Genomic DNA, 20,429 nt, shown 5'->3' with positions numbered 1-20,429 from the left:
ATAGCTCCCTGGGTGGTGTTTATTGACGATTGAAATAGGCGACCGAAACGATGGCTTACAGTCGAAGCTTTTAAACCAAATCATCTCTTCGCCAAGCAAATAACCGACAAAATCCACAGAGGGTCGGTATTCATAATCGCGACTCTTTTCTTCGATGCACACCACCCCTCTCCCAAAAGCCCCAATGGAACGCTCCAACTGGCGCAGTCTGATGACGAGTGTCACAAAGACACCGAATGGCCGCTCACTCGTAACTTGCAAAGAGGGACACGATGTCCTCATGGCGGCAGCTGGAGCTTCACCCGAGGATCGTCCGCGCCCTCGAGAAAGGTAACCACATTTCATTTCACTTTCTACTTTTCGCACCACATCCAGACACCCCGTGTAGGCGTGTTGCGTTTCCAGTTCCAACATGAATCGAGAGACGAGACCGTCCCAGTGGACAAATCGTGTTCAATGTGATTTAACACGTAACGTGACACTCAACTTTTTTTCTGGCGTGACATCAATACACTTCACAGAACCACTACATTAAAATGACGATATTTTTCCTCCGCCATGAAAGTTCGATCATATGAACCGTCCAATGGCTGGTTTGGTCCGTAGCACCCGTCCGAAAATGGGCCAAAATGTTGATGGCCGTTTTCCGAAGTAAAAGCAGATGTTTGCAAATGTTCTGTTTTCTGCTTTCACGGAGGTCGACAGAAATTGGAGGCCATTTACGAGTGAGAAGCTGAAATCCGGCAATTTAGAGCAGGTGAAGTTCACCAATAGCCATCCAACGCTGAATTTGAAAGTCAACTAGTTGTCGAATTATGCATTGCACGCCTCGCAGCCAGCCCTTCCTGAAACTCTTGAGCATGCGTGGAACCGTTGCCAACTTGCCCGTTGTTCCGCTGCTTCGCCCCCAGCCGGCGTCCAATCCGTCAGGGACGCGCTGTGCATGTCGGGTCCCGACCTGCAGAGGCTCACCTCTCTCTCGGCCTCCGACGTCCGGCGGCTCCTGACGGCCGCCGCTCTGCTCTGCCGGGCCCGCCGACCGCAACCAGGTGACGTCCCGCCCTGTCCCGAAAAGGCGAGGTGAGACGGGACGCTGACCGAGCCGCGCGTTTGCCTGCGCAGTTCTGGCGGCGGACCATTCCGGGCTCAGACTGAGCCTGGGCTGCCCCGTGTTGGACGGACTGCTGAGAGGCGGCCTTCCCGTAGGGGGGGTCACCGAGCTGTCTGGAGAGAGCGGCGTCGGGAAGACCCAGCTGGCTCTGCAGCTCTGTCTCTCGGTCCAGTACCCGGCCCGTCACGGGGGGCTGGACTCAGGTCGGTCGCCGTCGCCGCGCTCGCCCGACTCATTTGAGTTGAAAGACCGCATTCGGCCCAATTTGAGCCGGACGAGGATCTTCATTGCAAACCAAAACCGCGATTTGTTCAGACTTTTTGGGGGGCGGGGGGCGTACGCGCAGGAGCCGTGTTTGTGTGCACGGAGGACGCTTTTCCCAGCAGACGTCTGCAGCAGCTGATAAGAGAACAACGGCGTCTTCGCGCCGATGTGCCTCCGCACGTGACCAACGGCCTTCGGTTCGGTGACCGGGTTTACGTGGAGCACGCCGCCGATCTGGTGGGTGCCCCCGTCGCGTCGGCTCCGCGTCTCGCCCGATTGGCGGGACGCCGCCAATACGTGTGCCTTCAGACGTCACTGCAGTCGTGCCTGAGGCGTCGCGTTGGGCTCCTGCTGGCTCGCCATCTGGTCCGCTTCGTGGCCGTGGACTCGGTGGCGTCTCTCTTCAGGTCCGAGTTCGGGCTCTCCGACTGGCTGGAGAAAACCAAGCAGCTGCTGACGCTCTCGTCCACGCTGCACCACCTTTGCCACCAGTTTAATTCCGCTGTCCTCTGCATCAACCAGGTGAACCCCCCCCCCCACACACACACGCACGCACGGCCGCACATTCTTTGCATTAACCAAAAGCGTGCGTGTGTCGTAGGTGACGGACATCTTCGGCGGCTCAGAAGAATACATGGGGTAAAGTCACGTTTAAACGAGCAACTTGGGCCGCAGCGATTTGGATTGGATAAGCTTTCTTGTCAAATGCACTGTTTGTGTAACATACAGCACAGATGAAATGTGCTGTATTTTAAAAGATGGATGTCTTTGAGGCCAACAGAAAAGTTTCTGACAACCGACTGATTGGATGATGAATGAAAAAGAGCATACGAGCTCTTGCCCCTTAAAAGGCACCCGTGCAAGGAGCAGAATTACAGACGGCACGTTTTTGGACTGTCGTACAGCACCTTGTACTTTGGTTCGTATTTGTCGGACTCTACGTAGAGAACAAAAGATGACAATTCGGCTTTGCGCCGCTTTGTTATAGACGTTGAATTGAAGAACGTGGGCAATATCCACTTGTCCATCTTCACTTTAGGCGCACCGCCACCGACGCGACTCTCGGGGTGAAAACCACTTGACGTGGATTTGCTTGTGCCCACCAGGCCTCCTTCCTCGACTGTGCGGCCGGCGCTGGGCTTGGCGTGGGCCAATCGGGTGACGGTTCGACTGATGCTGCGGCGTCTTCAGGGGACGGCGAGCAGGGGCGAGGAGGACAGCGCCCTCCGCAGATTGGAGGTCGTGTTTGCGCCTCACCTGCCCCGCGCCGGACGCGACGCCGCCGTGTGGAAGGAGGGCGTCCGAGGACTGGACGGCGCCGACGCGCCCCTCGGCTGACGTCGTTTGCTTCACAAGAAACGGAGCCGGACACACTGACGTCTTTCCCTTCTATCGCCGATGCTCAAAACAAAGAGTTGCGCTGGACTCTTACACTTGGACTGTTTGACATTGTTGCTTATTCTGCCCTCTCAATTTGAGTGGTGACAAAAACACTGTGCGTGTGTGTGTGTGTGCGTGTGCGTGTGTGCAATGGCTGGTTGGAAACAACATTTTTCTTGTCAGAATGTCAAAAAAAAACTTGGTGGAGAACTTGAGTTGTAGCTTCCATTGCGGCTAGTTGACTCTTTTTTCCCCCAAGTAAATTAGAGGCAAGCATTGCGCAATATGTGTCACCTTCTCGCGACAGGAGGTTTTAAACATTGGAACTATAAAATAGCAAGAAAAACCCGCGACGTCATTGGTAGCCGAGCGATTTTGATGATTTGCGCTGCCACTTTGCTGTCCGCTTCTCCAAATGTTGAGAAAGGAACAAGGTGATCGCTGTCTTTCCATGGATGAATGTCAGTTTCAAGGTAGATTTGAAGAGTCGTCGCATTTCGTATGTGTTGCCACCGCACGGTGGGGGGGTCTTATTATGAAGGGCCCACAGGAAAGCGCGCGTCTCGGTCGGGCGTGCGCTGGCTTGATGCTACGCAGTCTCCGACGGCCACTCGGCGTTAGCGAGCCCACATTTGCACGCAAGAGCATCAAGGAGACGAAGGCGACATCTTTCCCAAGGTGCGTTCTTCGTGTCTGTCGGCTTCCGGTGGCCGAAGGGTGACGATGATCCGCTGCTTTATTTGTCAGTGTCGGGCGGGATGCGGAAAGCGGACTGCGGGGGGAGCTAACTGCGCTTGTTTGCCGTCGGTCAGGTAGCGCGATGCGGTCCGGCCCTCTGACTTTGCTGGCGGTCCTCGGCCTGGCGGTTCCGCTCGGCTCGCAGCCTGCCGCCGACGACGCGGTTCGGGACCTGATCGGCAGGAGCTGCGACTTTTCCGCGCGTTTGTATCGGGCGCTGGCGAGCCGCAGCGACGACAACGTTTTGCTGTCCACCGCGTCCGTGTGGCGCGGCCTGGCCGCGCTGCTCGGCGCCGCCGGAGGCGCCACCCGAGAGGAGCTGCGGACGGCGCTCGGACTCGCCGGACTCGACCAGCAAAACATCTCGGGTGGGTCGGGGACTCCGTTCTTCTCCAAAGGCTTTCTAGTTGACAAAACACCCCCCCCCCCCCAAAAAAAAAATGTGGATTTTATTTCCGTTGCAGATCGATTCATCACGAATTGGACTAGGATTGAGGTTTTTCTGGACATTTGCCACCCCTTTCCATTAAAACAGGACCTGACTTCAAACTGCAAAAGATGCACGATAAGAATTGATTTGGATTCAGTTGACGGTTCGGTCCGAATCATCTGGCCGCCCTCTCCAAACGTTGCCGATTGTTTTCCTAAACTTCCAATCAGGTGTTTGCACATCTTTTATTTGGATTGGGCACAAAGATGCAATGAAAATCTTCAGCTTTTCACGGACTCTTGGCATGTCCTGTTGCAAGGTTGAAGATTTGGCTCCAAGTACGAATGGATGATCCCCTAAAACCCTGACACTTGGATCATGAGGGAATTTTGCAGTTGTCCATTTCAGCAACGTTTCAAGCCCCAAATGACCGGACGTGCCCCCCCCCCGCCCCCCCGCCATGTTTTCAAATGCGAACTCTCGCACTGCAGGCGTATGGAGCTGGCTGCCTTTGGAGACCGAAGATGACTTGCGCTGGGCGCGGTCACGGGAGCAACTCCACTCATTTGTCCCATCCCCCCCCCCCCCCTTTTGCCCTCAGATGCCTTGTCGACGATAACGGGCACGCCGGCGGGGGGCGGCGCCCTCAACCTCAGGCAGGGCGTGGCCTTGTTTGCCGACGCCAGCGCGCCGGCCTCGGCGCAGTTTGCGGAGCTTCTCCGACGCGACTACGGCGGCAGCGTGAAGAGCGTGGCCTTCCACGCGCCGCAGGACGCCGCCGAAGCCGTCAACGCGTGGGTCCGCCAGCAGACCGGAGATCGGGTTCAGGACGCCGTGACGGACGTGGACCCCGGGACCAAGTGGCTCCTGGCCACCGCCGCCTCCTACCAAGGTGCCCCCGGGGCTTCGGCCGCCGGTCCCTTTGAGCGCTTTCCGCCGCGGCCGAAGGGCCGCGGCGCAGTTTGCGAGCCGGACGGATCAGGAAAACGGTTGAGCGTTGTGTTCCAAAGTCAAACGCAAAGGTCCTCCTCTGAAAGGCGATCGGAAAATATTTCCCGTTGAGAGGCTGGAATCGGGGGGGCGGCACGATTTGTTCTAAGCCTCGGGTGCGGGCCGGGCGCATTCGATTGGCAACGACTTTGATACTCGATTGGTCGTCGCCGAATTGTTTCTCCAAATCGGTGCCGGCGACGTCTCCGATTGGCGCTCGTCCGAGTTTCCGCGGTCATCCCGCGAACGGTCGGTGACGCGCCGACGGCGTCGTTCCGCCCGCAGCTCGCTTCAGTCAAGCGTTCAACGCCGGCGCCACTCGGGACGAGCGCTTCTACGTGGACCGGTACCACGCGGTGACGGTGCCCATGATGCTGCGGGCCGACAAGTACCTGCTGGCGTACGACCGCTCGCTGCGAGCCGGCGTGCTCGAGCTGCCCATGACGGACGGGGCGGCCGCCCTGCTGGTGCTGCCCGACGAAGACGTGGACATCGGCGCGCTGGAGGAGCAAGTGAGCTCGGAGAAGATCCGGGCCTGGATCGGGCAGCTCAAGAAGACGTGAGTTTGCCGCCGCCCGCCTTTTCTCGCCGGCCTGCGAGCGGCCCACCGAGGTCTCGGGGTCCGCGTTGGGTGCAGGAAGCTGGAGGTGCAGTTGCCGCGCTTCTTCCTGGACCGCACCTACTCCCTGGGGGACGCCCTGCGGACTCTGGGCGCGGTCCGAGTCTTCGGGGACGACGCCGACCTCGGCGGCGCGGCCGGCCCCGAAGGCGCCAAAGTGTCGCAGGTGACCCGAGGCGCGCCCACCCGTCGCCGTCGCGAACTTGAGCCCTGACGCCCGTCGTTGCCACGCAGGTTCTCCACAAAGCCGTCGCCACCGTGGACGAGAGCGGCCCGGGAGACGCCGCCGCCGCCTTCGCCTCGCCTCCCCCTCGGCTGACCTTCAACCGACCGTTCCACTTTGTGGTTTACCATCAGAGCAGCGGCGGCCTGCTCCTGATGGGGCGACTGCGCGATCCCACCAAGAAATAGAGCCGCCCGCTCGTCCCCAAAGGTTGAACGGAGGCCAAACGTCTCTCGGGCCCGAGCCCCGCCCAGCCCAAGCCATCTCGCCACCGTTGCGCGCGAGGAGGGCGGCGACCGAGGCCCTCCGTTCAAGCTTTGCGGGCTCGCCTCAAAAGTCGGCGCGCCGTCGCCCGCTTCCGCCATCGAGCCGACGCAGCGAGCGACCCCTGCCTCCGCGCCCCCCCCCCCCCCATCCCGCAACCGCCGTCTTAGGAGCAGCACCACCCGCGAACCCTCCTCCTGCACGAGTTGACCTTTCACGCCATCGCCCGCTTGATTCATGTGCTCTCCGAAGAATGTTTGTTGCGCTCGTTGTCACTCACGGCCGTCAAGTGAATAAAGTTGTCAAATCCAGAGCGCCTTTGAATTTGCCCGCGCGGCTCGTCCAACGGCCGCAATGTGATCGCTTTGCGCCGTGACCAAGCGGCTCGCGGTCCAACGGAGGTCTGATTCTGGCGCGCGGGTGACACAAGAACAAGAACAAGCACCACCAAAAGGTCCTTTGATGTTCACCCGGATGGCGACGGCCGTCAAAATGCAGAGCAATGAGAACACGGCAAGTTTGCGCGACGTTGACCCGACCAATCGAGGGTGACGACGTCAGACAAGTCGCTGAGTGACGAGAACCCGCTTCCAAGTCCATTTTTTTTCCCGCTGCAGCGCCATTTGGTTTTGGTGGCGATGACAGCCCATCAAAAGCCCTGAGCTCATCTCAAGTGTGCAATGCAAATGCCGCACACTTTCAACTTCATTTCTTCCAAATGTTTGCGCGTGGCTTTCCATTGTGTTGGGATACGCACATACACAAAACGGGCCTCATTTGGAAGCTGGTCGAGTGTGAAACAGCTGAGAAACTCAACCCCGTTTTCGGATTTGATGTTTGTGGCGATCCCTAGGTGTGAGCGCGCACGGTTGTTGGTCTCTGTGTGCCCTGCGATTGGCTGGCAACCGCTTCAGGGTGTCCCCCGCCTACGGCCGGGATAGGCTCCAGCCCCCCCCCCCCCCCCCCCCCGCGACCCGAGTGAGGATGAAGCGGTTCGGAAAATGGATGGATGGATGTTTGTGGCGATGGGAGGAGGCTGCTGCAACTTGAGCCCAAGCGTAGCCTCTGCGGTCCAAATTGCTGCGGAGGACATTTCAATTCCAATGTTTGCAAATGGTTTTTGTTTGTTTTTTTTCATGATGGCTCTCTTTTGAAAGAGAATGCAGCGCGTGACTTCACTGGGAAGCCCGATTTTGCTTTTGCGGCGATGGGAGGCCACCAAGTTCGGAAAAAGGCGCCGGCTTTCTCAGGCGTTTCACAAGACGCTTCTCCAGCTTTCAAAGGGGAGAAAGCCGATTGGCAAAAACCTTGGTCGATTTCGTTCCAAGTGTGCATTTCGAGATCATTTGGATGCCTCGGCCCCCGATCGGGAAACGGCGGTTTGACTTGAAAGGCTCCTCGAGTCTCCGTTTGGTGATTTTGAGGGGCGACGTCACAACGCCAAAAGTCAAGAACGCTCATTCGCGTTGACTCGTCTCGACACGTCTGCGGGCCGGTCACGCAACAAAGTCGGTTCCTTTCCTTTCAGCCTGAAAAGAATTCTTGCGCTCCAACAAACGGTCCGGTCTCGCTGCTGGCGCCGCCAACGATTTGCTCACGCCGAAGGTCGTCAGCGTCGTGCTCGTGTTGTCACGGAGCATCCAAGTGCGGGGAAGGCGCGTGCGATGCCGATCGCCGAATCCCTCGGAGAGAACGCCTCGCCCAACCAAGTCGGCAACTCCGTCGGCGGAAGACCTCCGCGGCGAGTCACGGCAAGCCGCGCGCGCGCGCGCGAGCGACGTTTGCGAAACGGAAAGAGCATCGAATCCGCCGGTGAGCGACGGCGTCGTCGGCTTTGCGATTGCTTGACGTCAGTTCAGGAAACGCAAAAGCGGACCGGGACTCGGACCGCGGCGGCGAGAACGCTAGACCACCGGGGATTTCAAATTCGGACCGATGCGGCAAAAGACCTCGTCCTAAGGAATACTTTCGAGTTGGAGAGCAACCGAACCGTGCCGATTTTGGACCAACGAGCGACCCGACGACGCCTTTTTGGGCTCCCGTGAATGTGCTTAGCCTGCGTTCTCCGCTAGAGGGCGCCCAAGGCGCTTGAGCAAGGATGCCCGCGACGTATGTGGCCAAAGCGCGGACTCTCTCTGCGTTTTGCTGATGACGTTTCGATCGCGACTGCGCGCCAGACGTGAACGTTGTGGCAAACGGAAGAGGAGGAGCTGTAGGACCGGCGTGCAAGGTCCAAGTGCCACCCGCGCCCCCCCCCCCCCCGCCCCGCCCCTCCCCTCCCCTCTCCTCCCTTCACTCGGCTTTCTATTGTCTTGTCAACAGAGAGCCGCTACGCTACGAGTTAGCAAAGGCGTTAGCATCAGCAGCTGGCCACGCTGGACCTTGCTCTCTGTGTTCTAGTGAGAGACGCGAGCACACATTGTTTCCTCGGGAGGACGCGGCATGTTGCTGTTGCTTTGACTTCCTTTTTTTTTTCTCGCGGAGGCTTTCCGACCGTCCCCGGAGTTGGAAGGATGTCGCGCGTTATGTGAGGAAGCGGCGACCGCGCCGACGCCAAGCCACGAATGTGGCAGCTAGCGTCAAAGAGGTAAAACAAACAAACAAACAAACAAACGTCCCTCGCACTGAACTTCGCGCACTAAGCTCCTTATGTAAGGTTTTGTTTTGTTCAGGCTGCGCGAATGCTTCGCAAGTGTAGAGTTAGAATCCTCCAAATTGAACGCTTGTGGGCAGGAATGCTTGCATAATAACAGTCCATCATCATTAACCGCGAGCAGATGTGTGTTTCATGACGTGCACAAGGGCAGCTGATAGGATGGCTGCTTTGGGTGTTTTCACTGCACCGAGCGTGGCCGAAGGGCGTTCACCTGAGCATCGTTTTGCTCCTGTCAATGGGGAATTTCTCCATTGGGAGACAAATGAAGGTTTTCTGTTCTCATCTTCACCAGGGTGTGGACGTGCAGGACGAGAAAGACGTGCGGCAGCAGCAGCAATACCAACAGCAACAGCGTGTAGGGCGGGTGGAGGCGCGTGTGGGTTGCCACCGCCCCCGCATGCACGTCTAGCCACCCGGCCCAATGGAGAAGAGGGACAGAAAGCCGGGATACTTTGCCAGGTGAGGGATGCTTGGGCATAGCTAAAAACCTTGACGGTCTCCAGCTCACTTGACAAGACCGAGGACATTGACGAGGAAATCGAGGCCTTCTCTCGCCACTCAAACGGCAATCCCGGTCCGCGACCCTCGAGAGGCTGAGCGGGTTCGAAAATGGACGGGCGGCTGGATTTTAAGAGCGCTTTGCGTTTGTGTTCCGCCAGGCTGAAGAGGCGCAGGCAGCTCAAGCAGAGCCCGTCGGAGAAAAGCGGGAGCGAGCACGGCGCGCCGCTCATCGCCCCTCCGGACGTCCCGAACGACAGCGAGCCCGAGCCCGAGCCCGAGGCCAAGGCCGGCCCGCTCTCGCGTCCGGTCTCGCCGGCGGCCGGCGGCTTGAAAAGTCCCGAGCCGGCCAAGAGGGAGAAGAGGAGGCCCCCGGGGACCGCCGAGTTCATTGTGAGTCGCTCGCCGGAGCGCCACGCTGGCCGCGGCTGTGCTTTGACGGCGCGGGACCGCAATTTGCCGTAGGTGGGGCCCGAGGACTCCCTCAACAGCATCGCCCTCAACTTCAACGTCACCCCCAACAAGCTGGTCCAGCTGAACAAGCTCTTCTGCCACAGCCTCTACCCCGGTCAGGTGAGCGAGCCGCCGCGCCGTCGCCGGGTCGGCGAGCCGCAACCTCGGCCCTTTCTTTTCGCAGAAGCTCTTTGTCCCCGACGCGGGCCGGGCCGATTTCAATCGCCGCGATGCCTCCGAGCCGGCCCTCGCCAACGGCCCCTCTGCGGAGACCACCGCGGTGAGTACAAAGAAAAGGCGCCTCGGTCACCTCTCGGCCGCCGTCGCCGTCACGCGCTTGACCGTCGGAGTCGGCCGCTCCTCCGTCAAGCGTCTCCAGTTGCCGCGAAATGCCGCCGCCCGCCTATAAAGAGGCGGCGCGCAACTCCCACTCTGGCATCCCTCGATGTCTGAGAGGACTCTTGAAGGTCCGATGACCTCGCCCCGCCTCGCCTCTGGGAGCGGACGCGCCCGCGCCCGCCCGGTGCCCGAGGGACGCGGGGTGGAGTCCAAAAGGGCGACTTCCTTGCGGGTGGTCACCACCGCAAAGTTCAGCCCATCGGCCAATGCGAGGCGCTTTTTATGTGGTCGAGCGGCAGAAAATCTTGGCCCTCGGAGCTGAATTTGGAACGCTTGAAATGCCGCTTTCAGGTCAACGGAAAGGTGGCGAGAGCGTCGGCAAATAAAGTCTCTCTCTCTCCCTCTTCAGCGAGACGGCCCAAAGCGCAGGTCGGCGCGGCCCCTCCGACGCCAGCTCTCCCCCAATTCGGAGGACGAGAGCCCGGCGACGGTGAAATTCATCAAGATGAGCTGCAAGTACTTCACCGACGGGATGGTGAGAAGCGCCACTCTGTGACTTTTCCTTGACTTCATTTTTCCCAATCGTGCCGCTTTGCCCACTTGGGTGGGCCGTCACGTCGGTGGAGCAGCCAGGACAGCTCTCGGCGCCATCATAAAAAGGAGGGGGGGGGGGCCATTTGTTAGCGTAGCTTCCGTATCGCTCAGTCCCGTTTTTTGGGGGGGTGCGCGGGGGGCGTTTTCATTCGGCGGTGTGACGCGCAAGGCTATTTCGGATCTATCTAAATAACTGCAAGTACGACGGAAGAGCCGCTTTTGTTTCCGTGAGCTTGCGTCTCTGCGCAGGGAGTGGTGGGCGGCGTCCTGATCGTGACGCCCAACAACATCATGTTCGACCCGCACAAGTCGGACCCCGTGGTGATCGAGCACGGCTGCGAGGAGTACGGCCTCATCTGCCCCATGGAGGAGGTGCTGTCGGTGGCGCTCTACGACGACGTGTCGCGCATGAAGCTGAAAGACGCGCTGCCCTCGTAAGCAAAAGCGCCGCCGGCACCGACCGTAGGTAGAGCGAGAAAAACCTCACGCGCTTGGCAGCGGCCCTCGGCGGCGGCAAGCGCTTAAGTGCGCGCCGCTTCGCGCAAGCCGGCGGACCAAAGCTTTATGGTCGTTCGCAGCCGACGCTCGGGCGGGCCCGGCGACGTATGGACGAGTGATTTCAGAAAGTACATTTGACGTCTCGATACGCCCGTTGCACGAGCGCGTCCGTTGACCGTCCGCATCCAACAGCCGTGCATTTTGGACGTCCGTTTCCCTTTTGGGTTGTTCATTTTCTTTCTCCCCTCTTCATCCTCACTCGACCCCGTCCGCCTCCGCAGCGACCTCCCCCGGGATCTGTGTCCCGTCTACAGGCCCGGCGAGCGGGAGCCGGACCCCGAGCGGCCCGTGGTCCTGGACGACCTGCGCTCGGCCCTCCCGGAAACAGGTGGGAAGGCGCTGCGCGCGGCGCCGCGGGAGCGCGCGACGCTCAGTCGCTGCGGTCCCATCGCAGTCGCCGCGGAAGGAGAGCCGACCGACGAGCCTCCCTCGGACCGAGGCTTGGCGGACCGAGGGCGGCCGGCGTCCCCCAAAACGTGGCCGCCGGACCGCCAAACTGGAGAGCGAGCGGATGACGAGGGCCTCGCCCGAGACGGGGAGTCGGCCCGAACGGCGCCGGCCGAAGATGAGGCGTCGACGCTCGCGCGGCGTGCGGGCTCGGGCTCCCCGGGACCCGAGCCGGCGGCCGAGGAGGACGGACGGCGCGAGAGCCGCGACGCCCGGGTGGAGTCCCGGCTGCTGGAGAGGATTCGGGCTCCCATCCCAGGTAGGGCGGGACCCCGCAACCGGGACCTCCAGGCGCTCGCCTTTCCACGCCACGGCCGCAGGCGCTCAAACGCTTCGCGATCCGATGGTTCCAAAGTCAAAGAACCCCTTTGCCCTCGTATGTTTCAAGGGAAAAAGCTGGGCGCTGTCAAAAGTCGTCGGAACAAAATGCTCGCCGCAGTTGAAAAATGCGCTCTCCCTTTGGACGTGTCGCTTGAGCGGCCCCAAATCACCGTTTCAAGAAACGAGAGCATTTTCCAGCCCTTTGGAAATGTGAAATCCTTCCGCCAAAGTGTCGTCTTCCAAAGGACGGCGCCGGATTCGGTCCGAGGCTCGATAGGGGAACGGCTCGCGGCTAAGCTAAGCGCCGCGTCTTTGGCTGTGCGCAGACGTGCCCCTCTCGTCCGAGGAGAGGAGTCGGACCCCCCCCATGTTCCTGTGCTTCAAAGTGGGAAAGCCCATGAGGAAATCCTTTGCCGCCGGGACCGCCTCGGGAAAGAAAGTCGAGTACTGGTTTGCCGTGCCGCAGGAGAGGTGAGGCGATGATGCCGGCGGGGGGGTCGGAGGGGCTTCTCCTCGCCCACCGAGCGTGCGTGCGCGTTTCAGAGTGGACCACCTGTACGGCTTCTTCGTCCGGTGGTCTCCCGACGTGTACGGCAAGGAGGCGAGGGAGCAGGGCTTCGTGGCGGTGGAGAAGGACGAGCTGGACGTGATCGACAACTTCTTTGGCGACCCCGCCTCCTGCAGCTGGGAGGTCGGAGAAGCCGCGCGCTCGGATGACGTCTCGTCGGCGTCGTACGGTCGGTCGCCGCATCAAAACATCTCCGACTCCAATTTGTTCCCAGATCATCACGATCGACGAGGCCAAGCGGAGGCGGAGTTTCGGCAGCGGCGAGGGCGAAGCGGCGGCATGCGGGCTCCCGCTGTTGAGCGACGCCAGCGACCTCCTGCGGGACACGCACGTGGAGAAGGTAGGCCGCCTTCGCCCGTCCACCGCCCGGGATACGTTCCGCTCCGGAGGCGACGACGGATTTAGCCCCAGCTCGCTTTCCGATCCTTCCTTTGTCGTGCCGGCTTCAAGCTCTTTCTTGGCCATTGCGAGCGGCAAAGCGTAGCCGCGCACGGGCTAACTCAAACGCGCGGGTGGACGACGGCGTGACGGCTCGCGCTCCTCTCCCCAGCTGGCCTGCCGCTTGCCGGCTCGCGTGCACGGTTACCCGTGGCGGCTCGCCTACAGCACGGGGAAACACGGCACGAGCCTCAAGACGCTCTACCGGAACCTGCTGGACGTGGACAGTCCGGTTCTGCTGGTCATCAAAGATGTAGACGACCGGGTGGGTGGGATCAATCGATCGATAAGCCCCCCCCCCCCCCCCCCCCCCGAGAGGGAAGCTCATTTGGGAAATTTGCCGTCCCGGCAGATCTTTGGAGCGTTCTCCACTCATCCCTTCAGAATCAGCGAGCACTGCTACGGCACCGGCGAGACCTTCCTCTACAGCTTCTGTCCCGAGATCAAGGTTGGGTTTGTTTTTTCCCCCCCACGGGCATTGGCACGTGGCGGCGCGCCTCGACAACGTCCGACCGCCTTGTTGGCAGGTGTACCGCTGGACGGGAGAGAACTCGTACTTTGTCAAAGGCAATGTTGACTCGCTGCAGATGGGAGGAGGCAGGTACCGTAGATACGTAGCCGCAGGAACGCCAGCGCCTCGCTTGGTGGAGAGGCCGCCGGAGCTACTCGGTCAGTTTCTTTGTCGTCTTTCCTCGCGCAGCGGTCAGCTGGGCCTGTGGCTGGACGCCGGGCTGGACCGGGGCACCACCACGAGGTGCGCCACCTTCGACAACCAGCCCCTCTCCGCCCGCCGGGACTTCAACGTCCACAGCCTGGAGGTGTGGAGCTTCCAGTAAGGATCCAAGGAGGGCCGCCCGGGGGCGCGGCCGCCCCAAGTGATTGGCCCAGGACCCCGACCGGCGCTCGTCGCTTACCCGCATGCGGACTGCCTCCGTGCGGAGCTCCTAAGAACAAGGCGGAGCCCCGAAGCTCGAGCTTCGACCCCCGCCGAGCAAAGGGACGTATTCGCATGCCTGCCTCTGCAAAGACCGTATGGGGCGAAAGCCGCTTTTTATCGCGAGAGAGGAGGAAAAACCTGCGCTCGTTTCACCCCCCGCCCCCCGCCCCTGCGCACTCGCAACACGCTTGACCTTGGAAAACGCACGCACTCAAACACTGTTCAAAGTAGGCCTCGCCGGCGGCACGGGCACGAGTCGTACTTTTTGAAGTATTTCTTAGTCGCGCTCTCGCTCAAGACGGTTCTTACTTCCAAAAAACAAAACACAACTCGGTCGCTTGTTCCTCCGGCAAGAACGGTAAAGTGACGTCACGACACGTTGCCGGCGCCCGCCTCGACTCGCCACGCGACAAAGGAAGCGCAGAGGGGCTTTGTGTGTGTGTGTGTGTGTGTGTGTCGAGTTGAAGGAAATGGAAGCTGAATGTTGTCACTTCCCCATTGGACTGTTTGCTGACAAATTGTGCACTTGCGCTCCTCTTCGTCTGACTGACCGAGCCTGCGAAATCACATTTCCGCATCAACGGGACCGTTACGTGGCTGCAATTCCATTCGCAGACCAAATCATTTTCATTTGTTCCTTCATATTTTGTTTTTCGACGATGGATGCAATTTGGTTTTCAACGCTTGTACCTTTTACTGAGATAGCGCGCTTTATTTCATGACTCGACGCAAGCCAACGAGCACGATGCAAATCATTCCCCCATCCCGCTCCCGTTTAGAGAAGAGAAGATTCATCGCCTTTGCACTACCGACAGGATTAAAAGGCATGTGGAGTACATCCGAATGAATGAACGAACGCAAAAAGGGAGCCCGCCGTTTGTCGCCGCGCTGCAAGAATTCATCCTGTATTTGACGCCGCTTTGGATATCCTGCGCACTCATCGATACGGTCGTGATGCCAGTTGTGTGTCTTATGAGCCGCGCCGCTTCCGTCGTCGTTACTGTGAAGTCGTCTCATTTCTTGTGAACCCCCAAAGCTGCTGCTGCTGTCTTGTGTGAGCGAGCCTCTATTTATTCTGTCGTCGCAACGACATTTGAACGGGAATAAACGCAGTGTGGCTCTTTACTGCTCATTTCGAACCCCGGGCATCTTTTTGGATTGTGTGAGGAAACTCACGGGGCGGGACGCGAGGAACATGCAAAGTCCACACAGGGAATCGAACCTTGCACCTCTGCGCTGTGTGGTCGACGCGCTAACCGCTCGGACTCCGGGCCGGACCGCAAACATTATTTCCTGACTTGACTTGTTGTACTGATACCGTTTGTCCGGCGGCGGCAGTAGCGAGAACAGCGTTAATGCCGTTACGTCTTCACAAGACGAAGAAGAAGAAGCCAAGACCCGCCCGACTGCAAAATTTGAATTGGCCTCAATTTGACGTTGAACGACGTCTCAGGTGAGGAGAAAATAGAAGACCTCCTTTTCTCCCTTACGTGTTGCGCGTTCTCGTGAATTCCGAGTAGGTCGATTTGATGATTGGAACGTGACATCTTTTCTCGGAAATGAGTTTGTTCTTGTGAAATGAAGTCGATCCGTTTTCGTCACAAACAACCGTCCGGCGTTATTTTGGCGAGTTTCGTCCCAAAGATGCTCCGATTTATTCTCACCGTTACCATTTGAGCAGATCAACACTTGACCTTAGGACTTAAAAAACAAACGCAAGACGGCCGTGTGCGTCGTGGCTGCTGTGAGATGATTGTCGTGTCGCCTCCAGGCCGCGATGGCTGCCGACCTGCCGCCGGGCGAAGAAGTGCAAAAGATGGCCCGGGACAGCGCTCGTCCGTGGGTCTCTTTGATTCGGCCGCTTGGGCACCGAAGTAGTCGGAGGCGACTTTTCAAATCTGCGCGTTGCCAGTGGTGCACAGTAACGCCTTATTTTCGTCCGTGTTTTTTGTGCCTCGTCGTCCGCAGCCCGAGCCTCCACGTGGCAGAGTTGTCGTCGTCTCATCCGGAGCACCAAAACGAGGACGGAGTGCCAATTCGGCGAGCGTACCGCAGAGATCTGCTGACCGACGACGGCGCGGAGCTGTGCTTCGAGGAGGTCCGAGCTCAAGAATTCCAGAAGCGCCGACAGAAGCGGCTGGATGGTGAGTTCGCCCGCCCCGATCACTCGCTGTCGCGCGTCTCTTCCACCGAGGTCGTTGCCGATGGAGAGCAGCTCGTTCGCAAGAGCCCTTCGAGTGTTGACGACTACTTGACCGACGCGCGTTTTTTTCTTTTTGATTTTTCCCACCCCAGAGAAAAGGCAGAGCCTGCGTGAAGAGAGGACGCAGTTGGAGCTGCAAGTGGCGCAGATGAGTAGTCTGCTCAAGAGGCCCCCGCATCAGAGCCCTTCCTTTGGCATCTTGGAGGATCTCGCTTCGCCGCCTCGTCTATCTTGCGGGTAAGAAGGGATTCCTTCCCGGACTGCCCTCTCATTGGCACCCGAGTTGTTGATTGGGCTTTTGCCCCCGCGTGGCCACCGGCGCCACCCGGCTCACCGTCCCGCCCTGCGAGGTGACGGAACAAATCCGGCTCCTATTTCGAGGCGCCGCCGCGCAAAGGCTCTGCGGCCGCGGCGCGGACCGACCGGACTTGCGTTGTGATCCGACAGGACGTCGGAGGCGCAGTTGCTCGCCACGGATGACTCGCGTCCGGAAGGTGCCGCTGCTTTGCCCGAGCGGGCTCAGGTGAGTCGCAAGCTGAAGCGCGCCCTCCCTCGCGACAGGCGAGTCACCAAAGCTCTCCGCCCGCCTTTCTAGCCTTGCGGACTCCTGACCCGAGACCGGGATGTGCTCCCTCATGCCCAAGTCAGCTGCAGCCCCCCAGGTGAGACTCTCGTGGGGTACCTTGACCGACAAGTGCCCTCGACTTTCACAAAAACCGCTGCTCCTTGTGCACTAGATGAAGGTGCCGGCAGCGCCGACCTGCGCGGGCGGCTGCTGGAGCCATGCGACGTCACTTCCTGGCCCAACTTCCACCAGGAAACGCGGCCCCTGCCGGACATCGGAGAACACGGCTCCCTGCGGCTCGGTGCGTCGCTCGCCTTTTGGGGGGCGTCTGATGACCGAGGCCCTCTCCAAAAACGTCCACTCACAATCCCATTTTTTCAATGTTGTTTTTTTTTTTTTCCATTCTAATATACACACGGGGGGGTGGGGGGGGGCAGCGCGTGCCTTCCCCGCACGCACGTCCCCAGCCTGCTGGTGCCGATTGTGACAAAATCAATTGCGTGACCGCGGCGCCGTCTGCCCACGGTGACGATTGCGAGTTTGTGCATTTATTTGATGTGACTTTATTCTCTACTATTTGATATTTGAAGGAGTGGCACCCACATTTCGTTGTCTGCTATCCAATGACAACAAAGGCGATTCTGATTCTGTACGCGCAGGCGGCGAGCACTACCGCACGCGGTTCCGCCTGCTGCAGGAGAGCGACGTGTTGGCCTACGAGGGCTCGCAAGATAACCACTCGGTCATCATCAAGGTAAGGTGACGCGTTTGAGCGGCGGCGGCGGCGACCCTCGTGACTCGCCGTTGGCTCTTTCAGGTGGACCGCCGCCCGCTCGCGTGGGATTTTTACATGTTCAGCCATCTGAGCAGAAACTCTGCCGCCGGCGAGCCGCCGCTGGTCCGGTGTCATCGGTTCCAGGACGGCTGCGTGACGGTCTACGTGGCCCCGCCCTCGCACGTCTTCTCGGTCAGTGACTTCCCCGCCGGCGCGCCTCTGTCGCGGGCCCGCCTCGTGACCGCGCGGGCTGACCCTCAGGAGCTGTCGGAGCGCTCGCCGAGCGAGGATTCGGTGGCGGCGGCGGCGCGTTCCTTGCTGAAGCTGACCTCGGCGGCGCACGCTCGCGGCGTCGCCCGCCCGGTGCTGCGGCCGGACGCGCTCGTCTCCTGCCACCCGTAAGCCGAGTTTGTGGGCGGGGCTCGCTTCGGTCGGCACTCCCATCGAGCGGACGCTTTGTGGCTTTAGCGCGGCGGTGTCGGCGCGCTCCGATTGGCTGTTTCCCCTGGACTGGCGCGGGGCGGCGGAAGCGCGGGAGGACGCGGCGCCGCTCGAGCGTCGGCCGGCGACCGGCGTCGACGAGGAGCTCGTCCGCGTCGGCCTCCTGGGCGCCGGCGCCCCCCCGCAGTTGGTATGCCGGCGGCGAGCCCGTCCGCGCGCCGGCCCGGTCTTAACGGCTGCTTGCGGCCCTTCAGGTGGACCTGGTGGGCGTGGCCCAGATGCTCCACCTCCTGCTGACCAAAAGAAGGATGGTACCCGTTCGAGACGCCAGAGGCTGGACGGCGGAAGGCTTCCAACGCGCGACGCCCGGGTAAGCGGAAGGCTCGAGATGCAAGCGACCTGACTTGTGTTCACTCGGTGACGTGCGCGTGCGCCTGCGCCTGCGCCTGCGTGCAGGGCTCGGACGGGCAGCTTGTGGTGCGATGCCTTCCGCTCGCTGCTCAACGCCGACGCCGACTCGTGGGCGGCGGTGACGTCGGAGCTCTCTGAGAGGTTGTCCTCCTTCCTCGGATAACCGTTGTTTTTCTACTTGGTCCTATTAAAGGGATGCTTTGTCAATTTGACCGGTGTGGCTGGATTTTGACTTCCCGTCGAATGTGGGGAAACGCACGCGAGCCCAAAAGTCCACTTTGGGGCAACGTTTTCACCGCTATGTCCGGGTGGCGTCCGGTCCGCCTCTCTCAGACCTCAGCAGACGGATGACGTCCTCTCGGGCCTGAGCGGGCAGGCGCACACACACGCGCACGCTTTCCTTCTTTGTCGTCAAGATTGCGGGCGTTCCTTCAGACGACTCCCACCTGCACTTCGCCTTCCATGATTCCCAGCAGCTGCAGCATATTCTTCTCGGACAACTTGACATTCGGACTTTTCCGCTCAGACTTGCTGTCCTCCTCTGGTTGGACTTTGGCCTTCCTCTTCCTCGAAGATTCCGCCGTGGTTTCCTCTTCCCGTCTGGCGCAGCCTTTGGATTTTGGCTTCTTGGATCCATCGTCTTGGCTCTCCATGGTGTACTTGCTGGATTCGCAATCGGAAAATGATCAGAAAGTCTTTGGCCAAAGGCACGACATCATCCGAGCCACTCGAGCGCCACGCGATAAACAAGGTCGGCATCCCCAGCGTCCCGGCCTGATCGGGGCTGCGCCGATGTTGTCGATGAAAGCGGCCGGTGACTCGGACTGCGAGAATCCTGCCGCTCGAGCGGCAGCAACCGCCTCGGTTATTAATAACTGGTCGGGGGCGCTTCTCCAGAGGAGCTATTCTTATTTTTATTTGTCCGTCTGCTCCTCAACGCCGAACAACTTTGCTGTTTCCTCGACGAGTCGATCGGCCCGGTTGTCCCGTTGATGAAGAAACATTTGTCGACGCCGATTTCCGCTCCATCCTCGGGTTGTGCTGCTTTCTCAGGATTTCGTTGCAAACTTTTGGTCTCGCTGCAGACATCACTTCCACCCTCCTCTCGTTCTCGGTGTCTGGCAGAGGACAATCGGATCGTTGTCCTTCATCTTACCCGCTTGTTGACGACCTCTTGGTCACGAGTCAAAAAAGGCCGCCGGCCGGTCTCGGTGTCGACGCCGGCTCCTGATGTTGGCGGCGTCACCCAGCACGGACAAAGGTTTTGCCCCGCCCGTCGTCACCAGAAGCCACGAGCCCGTCCTGCTTTTTTCAGTCGGTCTTCACGGCTCGCAAGCAAGCTCTACTCGAATCTGCTTGAGAGACTCCTACAGGCGGGCAAAATGCGCGCGATGAATCTTTTTTCTTCTCGATGGGATGTTGATCAAATAATAATAATAATACATTACATTTGCAAGCGCCTTTCACAACACTCAAGGACACTTTACAACCAAGAGCAAATAATAAAACCACCGATAAAATTATAAACAAAGAAAGAAAGATTTAAGGTGGATAAGCAAGTCTGAATAGGTGGGTTTTGAATATGGAAAGAGAGTCAATATTACGAATGTTGGGTGGAAGTGAGTTCCAGAGTTTGGGGGCAGAGCGACTGAAGGCTCTGCACCCCATTGTAGTGAGACGGGCAGAGGGTAGAGAAAGGTGGAGGGAGGATGAGGACCTGAGTGAGCGAGAGGGAATGGAAATTTCAAGAAGATCTGACAGATAGGGGGCGCAAGGGTATGGATGGCTTTGAATGGATAGAGAAGTCATTTGAAGTTAATTCTAAATTTGACAGGAAGCCAGTGGAGCTGTCGGAGGATGGGGGGGGGGGTGATATGATGGAAGGAGGGGGTTCTCGTGATGATCCGCGCTGCTGAATTCTGAACAAGTTGAAGTTTATGGAGGAAGTTTTGATGGCCACCGAAGAGAAGTGAGTTACAGTGGTCGATACGGGAAGTGACGAGACTGTGAACAAGGGTGGCTGTGTTGGACGTTGCCACGCAACGAGAGGACGCGAAAATGTTCCAAGGAGATTCCGACGGAGACGACGAGGACCGTACCTGCCAGTCAGTTGCCTTTCGTGCCAATGCTGTCGCCCCCTAACGGCCAGTCAACAAAAAGACTGCTGTTACTTTCCTGTGATTCTTAATTCTGTTTATTGGGCACG

General features: G+C 59.5%; 4 protein-coding genes across 16 annotated transcripts; all 4 read left to right on the top strand.

Moving 5' to 3' along the window:
- The first annotated feature begins 144 nt into the window (after positions 1-144).
- Positions 145-2,983, top strand: xrcc3 (X-ray repair complementing 3). Of its 6 annotated transcripts, none has more exons than XR_015097700.1 (7): positions 145-330; positions 912-1,049; positions 1,123-1,314; positions 1,458-1,897; positions 1,977-2,014; positions 2,134-2,294; positions 2,482-2,624. XR_015097700.1 is itself a non-coding variant. In XM_086100822.1 (7 exons), the coding sequence occupies exons 1-7, from the start codon at positions 273-275 to the stop codon at positions 2,711-2,713; spliced, it is 1,026 nt and encodes a 341-aa protein (XP_085956948.1). In that variant the 5' UTR covers positions 145-272; the 3' UTR covers positions 2,714-2,983. The 6 variants fall into 6 exon arrangements, 4 of the variants coding, with proteins under 4 accessions (XP_085956948.1, XP_085956947.1, XP_085956949.1 ...); XR_015097701.1 differs by having other exon boundaries at positions 2,415-2,550; XM_086100822.1 differs by lacking the exon at positions 2,134-2,294 and having other exon boundaries at positions 1,458-1,612; positions 1,685-1,897; positions 2,482-2,983.
- Positions 2,750-6,330, top strand: LOC147187270 (leukocyte elastase inhibitor-like). 2 transcript variants are annotated; one of them, XM_086100820.1, is made up of 6 exons: positions 2,750-3,433; positions 3,568-3,861; positions 4,525-4,815; positions 5,199-5,472; positions 5,551-5,698; positions 5,767-6,330. In XM_086100820.1, the coding sequence occupies exons 2-6, from the start codon at positions 3,576-3,578 to the stop codon at positions 5,941-5,943; spliced, it is 1,176 nt and encodes a 391-aa protein (XP_085956946.1). In that variant the 5' UTR covers positions 2,750-3,433; positions 3,568-3,575; the 3' UTR covers positions 5,944-6,330. The 2 variants fall into 2 exon arrangements, with proteins under 2 accessions (XP_085956946.1, XP_085956945.1); XM_086100819.1 differs by having other exon boundaries at positions 3,503-3,861.
- Positions 6,331-7,506: 1,176 nt separating this feature from the next.
- On the top strand, positions 7,507-14,960 carry ncoa7b (nuclear receptor coactivator 7b). Of its 5 annotated transcripts, XM_086100341.1 has the most exons (17): positions 7,507-8,249; positions 8,342-8,418; positions 8,504-8,606; positions 8,968-9,134; positions 9,335-9,566; positions 9,639-9,746; positions 9,811-9,906; positions 10,375-10,500; positions 10,809-10,993; positions 11,339-11,445; positions 11,512-11,823; positions 12,212-12,356; positions 12,429-12,576; positions 12,668-12,793; positions 13,004-13,156; positions 13,244-13,339; positions 13,419-14,960. In XM_086100341.1, exons 4-17 carry the CDS (start codon positions 9,097-9,099, stop codon positions 13,725-13,727), a joined length of 2,181 nt encoding a protein of 726 aa, XP_085956467.1. In that variant the 5' UTR covers positions 7,507-8,249; positions 8,342-8,418; positions 8,504-8,606; positions 8,968-9,096; the 3' UTR covers positions 13,728-14,960. The 5 variants fall into 5 exon arrangements, with proteins under 5 accessions (XP_085956467.1, XP_085956465.1, XP_085956469.1 ...); XM_086100339.1 differs by having other exon boundaries at positions 8,342-8,606; XM_086100343.1 differs by lacking the exon at positions 7,507-8,249 and having other exon boundaries at positions 8,279-8,606; positions 13,419-13,488; positions 13,592-14,960.
- Positions 14,961-15,043: 83 nt separating this feature from the next.
- Positions 15,044-18,435, top strand: bub1ba (BUB1 mitotic checkpoint serine/threonine kinase Ba). 3 transcript variants are annotated; one of them, XM_086100347.1, is made up of 13 exons: positions 15,103-15,281; positions 15,600-15,667; positions 15,797-15,972; positions 16,124-16,268; positions 16,479-16,554; positions 16,627-16,693; positions 16,769-16,897; positions 17,256-17,350; positions 17,414-17,563; positions 17,633-17,769; positions 17,840-18,002; positions 18,067-18,182; positions 18,269-18,435. In XM_086100347.1, exons 2-13 carry the CDS (start codon positions 15,606-15,608, stop codon positions 18,384-18,386), a joined length of 1,434 nt encoding a protein of 477 aa, XP_085956473.1. In that variant the 5' UTR covers positions 15,103-15,281; positions 15,600-15,605; the 3' UTR covers positions 18,387-18,435. The 3 variants fall into 3 exon arrangements, with proteins under 3 accessions (XP_085956472.1, XP_085956473.1, XP_085956471.1); XM_086100346.1 differs by lacking the exon at positions 15,600-15,667 and having other exon boundaries at positions 15,044-15,281; XM_086100345.1 differs by lacking the exon at positions 15,103-15,281 and having other exon boundaries at positions 15,288-15,702.
- Positions 18,436-20,429: the final 1,994 nt, after the last annotated feature.

Source organism: Hippocampus guttulatus, chromosome 20 (genome assembly GCF_054856545.1).
Source record: "Hippocampus guttulatus isolate MCC_2025c chromosome 20, RoL_Hgut_1.0, whole genome shotgun sequence".
NCBI classification, from domain to species: domain Eukaryota; kingdom Metazoa; phylum Chordata; class Actinopteri; order Syngnathiformes; family Syngnathidae; genus Hippocampus; species Hippocampus guttulatus.
The sequence above is the reverse complement of the archived record's forward strand: the minus strand, read 5'-3'. Positions and strand labels throughout refer to the sequence as shown.